Below are 6,000 nucleotides of genomic sequence, written 5' to 3'. Positions count from 1 at the left end.
AAAATAAATCTAGGGTAGCCTAGGTGTACAGTGTTTCTAAAGTCTATGGTAGTGTATGGTAGTGTCCTAGGCCTTCACGTTCACTCGTCACTCACTCACTGACTCACCCAGAGCAACTTCCAGTCTTCTAAGCTCCATTCATTGTAGGGGCCTATCCAGGTAGGCCAGTTTTTAATATTTTAGAACATATTTTTACTGTACTTTTTCTATGTTTAGATGTATTTATATAACACAGATACTTAACATTGTGTTGCAGTTGCCTAGAGTATTCAGTACAGTAACATGCTGTACAGGTTTGTAGTCTGAGCAATAGGCTATATGCCATATAGCCTAGTTGTGTAGTAGGCTCTACACTCTAGGTTTATGTAAGTACACTCTATGATGTTCCACAAAGACTAAATTGCTTAACACATGTCTCAGAATATATCCGTGTTAGTAAGTGATGCATGACTGTATTTTAAACATGAACTGTGCTAGATTTTGCAGAGATTATATTCTCCATTAGGTCACTTTTTGGCTAGTTTTTAATAGATCTGAGCAACGTAAATAATAATACATGACATTTGTGTAATGCTTCACAGTTTACAGAGTCCTCTTGAATACTCCTCTATTTTATCCCGTAATAGCAAGTAATAGCCCTGCTGTGTCAGTTTTATGGATGAGAAAGTGGAGCTTTATAGTGCTTAAGTGATTAACTTGAGGTCACACAACTTCTAAGAGGAGGATTTGGAGCTGGAGCTCGCCAGACTTTAAATCCTTTTGTTGAGAACTACTCTCTTAAAAGGGTAGAGAAAAATAAGTAAAATTTAAAAGTGAAAATTAAAGCTGTAGCAATTGAGTTTTCCTACCCAACTTTCATCTATTAGTCGTAGGGATTTTTTTTCCTGTCTCGAGTATTAAAACCTTTCAAAAATTTACATCCTTGTTATTATGAAAGATCACATCTCCTCGGATAATGTGTGCCATTGTTCCAGTTTTTAAAATTTACAGTTTTAATGTTACTACCTTAAAATTTGTAAACATTGTTTTTACTTAGGTTTTGCTTCTACTCTTTCAGAACTAAAGAAATCTGTTTACTTGACCACTTATGTTTTTACATTCTGATAATAAATCTTTTCTAAGAATTTGACTCTTGTCTCTTGTGTTTTATAACATTCAGTATTATACTGCTAGTACCAATTCCATGTGATTAGATTAAAAATGACCTAACTTCAGGTCCTTAGCTCTTATTGACAGCACTAAAAATTGTTTTAAGACCTATATGCATGAAAATACAGTAGAAGTATTGCTAGAGTAAAATGTGTTTTTAGGTTGGAAATGCAAGAAATTCTGTTAGAGAAAATTGTAAACAAATGTAAAAAAATAAAAGCATACTTCAGAAATATTGCTGGTTCATTTTCAGACTACTGAAGTAAAGCGAATATCTCAGTAAAGAGAGTCATATGAATTTTTTGGTTTCCCAGTGCATACAAAAGTTACGTTTACACTATACTCTTAAGAGTGCAGTAGCGTTGTGTTTAAAAAATGTACATATCTTAATTTAAAACTTTACTGCTAAAAGATGCTAATGATCATCAGAGCTTCCGTGAGCCATAATCTTTTTCCTGGTGGAAGATCTTGCCTCAATGTTGATGGCTACTGACTGATCAGGGTGGTGGTTGCTGAATGTTGGGGTGGCTATGGCAGTTTCTTTTCTTTTTTTAGAGACAGGATTCAGTGGTGCTATCATAGCTCACCGTAGTCTTGGACTCCTGGGCTCAAGCAATACTCCTGCCTGGGTCTCCTGAGTACTACAGGGACAGCCATTTTTTAAAAAAATTAGTATTTTTAAAGATGGAGTCTCCCCATGTTGCCCAGGCAGGTCTCAAACTCCTGGCCTCAAGTGATCCTTTTGCCTCAGCTTCATGAGTAGCTGGGATTACAGGTGCCAGCTACTGTGCCTAGCTCCAACTGTGGCAATTTGTTAAAATAAGACAGCAATGAAGTTGGCTACACCAATTGACTCTTTGTTTTACGAAAGAATTATCTATAGCGTGCAGTGCTGTTTATGGCCTTTTACCCACACTAGGACTTCTTCCAAAACTAGAGTCAGTTCTCTCAAACCCTGCCACTGCTTTGTCAGTTAAACTTATGTAATCTAAGTCCTTTTTTGTCATTTCAACGATGTTCACAGCATCTTCACTAAGAGTATCTCCCATCTCAAGAAATCACTTTCTTTGCTTATCCGTAAGAAGCAACTTTTCATCCATTCAGGTTTTACCATGAGATTGCAGCAATTCAGTCACATTTTCAGGCCTCACTTCTGATTCTATTTCTCTTGCTGTTTCTCCCACGTCTGCAGTTACTTTCTCCACTGAAGTCTTGAACCCCTCAGTCATCTGTGAGGGTTGGAATCAACTTCTTCCAGCTCCTGTTAATATTCATATTTTGACCTTCCCCCGTGATCCTGAATGTTTTTAATGGCATCTAGAACAGTGAATCCTTTCCAGAAGGTTTTCAGTTTACTTTGTCCAGATCCATCAGAGAAATCAGTATGGCAGCAATTGTCTTATGAAATATAGCTGTAAAATCGTAAGACTTGAAAGAATGACCCTTTGATCCATGGGCTGCAGAATGGATGTTGTGTTAGTAGGTATGAAAACAACATTAATCTTCTTGTACATCTCCTTCAGAGGTCTTGAGTGACCAGGTGCATTGTCAGTGAGCAGTAATATTTTGAAAGACATCTTTTTTTCCTGAACTTTCAACAATGGACTTAAAACATTCAGTAAACCATGCTGTAAACAGGTGTGCTGTCATCAGGCTTTATTGTTGCATTTATGGAGCACAGAGTAGACTGAGCATAATTCTTAAGGGCTCTGTGATCTTCAGAATGGTAAATGAGCATTGGCTTCAACTTAAAGTTCCCAGCTGAATTAACTCCTTACAAGAGAGTCAGCCTGTCCTTTGAAGCTTTGAAACTAGGAATTGACTCCTCTCTAGCTATCAAAGTCCTAGAAGACATCTTCCAGTAGAAAGCTGTGTCATCTACATTGGAAATCTGTTGTTTAGCATAGCCACCTTCATCAATGATCTTAGCTAGATCTTCTGCATAATTTGCTGCAGCTTCTACGTCAGCACTTGCTGCTTCATGTTGCACTTTTATGAAGATGGCTTCTTTGATGTAGCCTCATAAACCAACCTCTGCCAGCGGCCAACTTTTCTTCTTTACCTTCCTCACTTCTCTCAGTCTTCATAGAATTGAAGAGTTAGCACGTTGCTCTGAACCAGGCTTTGGCATATAGGAATGTTGTGACTGGTTTGATCTTCTAACTGGAACTAGAATTTTCTCCATATCAGCAATAAAGTAGTTTCCCTTATTACTCATGTGTTCACTGTAGTAGCACTTTTAATTGCCTTCAGGAACTTTTCCTTTGCATTCATAACTTGGCTGTTTGGAGCAAGAGGTCTGGCTTTCAGTGTATCTTGGCTTTTGACATGCCGTCCTTGCTAGGCTTAATTATTTCTAGCTTTTGAATTAGAGTGACCTGTGACAAAACACATACAGTGTTTATCAATTAGGTTTCCTGTGTTCTATGGGCACAGTTTGTGGTGCCCCAAAACAATTACAATAGTGACATCAAAGATCACTGATCACAGATCACCATAAAAGATATAATAATAGCACTGGAAACGTTTGAAATGTTGCTAGAAGTACTAAAATGGGACAGACACACAAAGTGAGCACATGCTCTTGGAAAAGTGGTGCTGATAACACCATTTTTCGATGGTGTTATCGAAATTCGATATGTTGTCTATTCGATGCGGAATTGCCACACACCTTCAGTTTGTAAGAAATACAGTGTTTGCAAAATGCACTAAAGCAAAGTGTATAAAACCAGATATGCTTATAGAAAACTAGTGTAGTTATAATGGAGGAAAATACAAAAGTGGTGTCAGACTATGTGGTGTATGCTACTTTTAGAACCTACTTTTTTGTGTGTGTGTCAGTGACTCTAGCATCAGTCTAATGAGTTGATTGATGTGTAGCATTTTACTTTACTACTTATGTTGTAATAAGTGATGGACTTTATTTTTAAAATAAGCAGTCTGTACTTTCTATTGTAATGTATTTCTGGGTATTATATTTCAAAAATTGGAGAGAGAAATACTTTATAAAAGAAAATCTAAAGAACCAGATGGATAAAGGAAAAATGGGAAGAGAAAGGCACAAGAGTGAAAAAGTGAAACTTCAATCTTTTAGCAAAGGGAAATACTGAATTTGCTTAAGAGATTAGGGCAGTTGCTGAAATCAACATATGTAAAAAAATTACCCCTTGTATGTTATTGGAGTAAAGGATTTGGGGTCAGGAGCTTCCTGTGTCTGCCACTTAATGTTTAATATTGTACAAGCAACTTTTCTGAACCTCAGAGATGCTAAGATCAATGTATATAGAAGTGGTGTATGAAATGGTTAGTGCTATGTAAATGTTTTGTTATTATTATTATTCCTGACTTTTTCTTTTTGCTTCTTTGGCTGTGAGATAGTAGGCAAGTAAACTTAAGTTATTTGTGCATACTAATAAGCACATAGAGGATGCTCATGTGCACCAAAAGCCTATACACCAAAAGCCAGACCTCTTGCTCCAAACTGCCAAGTTGTGAATGCAAAGGAAAAGTTCCTGAAGCAAATTAAAAGTGCTACTACAGTGAACACATGAGTAATAAGTATTATGAGATTCTTAACTTCTCTTGTCTGGCACTCTTTTTCAGAATTTCAATCTAGAGGTTCTTGTTTAGTGTATTAGCCTTTAAATGGTATTTGTCCATTCTTTCTCTTTAATAAAAAATTTGGACTAAAATAAGATATATGATTGTAATAGTAATTTATAGCTTATAACATAGGACTATAATAGTAGTCCTGTATTAGTGGCCTATTGTAAATTGTTAAGTATGGCTACAAAATTAAATAGATTTTATTGGTTGTTCTTTTTGAATTCTTTCTTCAGATACAGAAGTTTATGGTGAGTTTTATCCTGTGCCACCTCCCTATAGCGTTGCTACCTCTCTTCCTACATACGATGAAGCTGAGAAGGCTAAAGCTGCTGCAATGGCGGCTGCAGCAGCAGAAACATCTCAAAGAGTAAGAAAATTTTGTCATTTCTTTTGATAAAATTATTTTTGTTAATTGATATGTACATTTAGTAATACTAAAAATAGTTCTTTGTGTTTAAGTGTGTATGTAGATTTTTTTCGAGCATCATGGGTTTGAATTGCACAGGTCTACTTGTATGCAGATTGTTTTAAATAAGTATATTGGAAAAACATTTTGGAGATCTGCAGTAATTTGAAAAAACTTGGGATGAATTGCGTAGCCCAGAAATATTGAAAAAATTAAGGCAGGTAATGAATGTATAAAATGTATGTAGATACTAGTTTATGTATTATTGAGTGTTTATATTATCAGTAAGGCTTCTAGTTAACAGTAGGCTGTGAGTCGTTAAGTTTTGGGGAAGTCAAATCACTCAGATTTTCTACCACATGCAGGGGGGTCGGTGTCCCTAATCCTTGTGTTGTTGAAGGGTTACTGTATTTGTTCTACTGTTGCTTATGTGTGTGGTCATTTTTGTTGAAATTGACATTCCCCTAGTTAAATTCACCTTCTTCATCCCTTGACTTCCTCTTTTCTATTGCTCTTCCCCACTTACCATTTCCTAAATTTTGATTTCAGGCACCTCATGTGTTAGCCTTCACCTCGCATCCTAACTCACTCACTCTGGTTACCACCACTTGGAAAGTTCTTCTCTTTGCCTGGACCTCAAGTCCATGGACCCTTTGATATCCATGTACTTATTTCTCTGCTTACGTAGTTTGAATTCCATGGCCTATCATTTTAATTGTGAATCATCTTTTTTTTTCTGTTTATGTTTTCTATATTAGCATAGCCAGTTTAATGACTGTGAAAGAACTCAAGGTAGCCGAAAAACACAGAGAAATGTTACAAGGCCTTCAAATTATTTT

At 36.3% G+C, this 6,000-nt stretch overlaps 1 protein-coding gene across 1 annotated transcript in view; it reads left to right on the top strand.

Annotated features, from left to right (window-relative positions):
• NDFIP2 (Nedd4 family interacting protein 2) overlaps positions 1-6,000 on the top strand; it is a 79,644-nt gene that overhangs the window by 49,768 nt on the left and 23,876 nt on the right. Inside the window, exon 4 of the mRNA XM_011997296.1 lies at positions 4,989-5,122. Coding sequence (XP_011852686.1) covers positions 4,989-5,122 — 134 coding nt within the window. The remainder of the gene's footprint in view (positions 1-4,988; positions 5,123-6,000) is intronic.

The sequence above is a fragment of the Mandrillus leucophaeus genome, unplaced genomic scaffold (assembly GCF_000951045.1).
Source record: "Mandrillus leucophaeus isolate KB7577 unplaced genomic scaffold, Mleu.le_1.0 Scaffold536, whole genome shotgun sequence".
NCBI classification, from domain to species: Eukaryota; Metazoa; Chordata; class Mammalia; order Primates; family Cercopithecidae; genus Mandrillus; species Mandrillus leucophaeus.
This window is presented reverse-complemented; position numbering and strand designations above follow the sequence as displayed.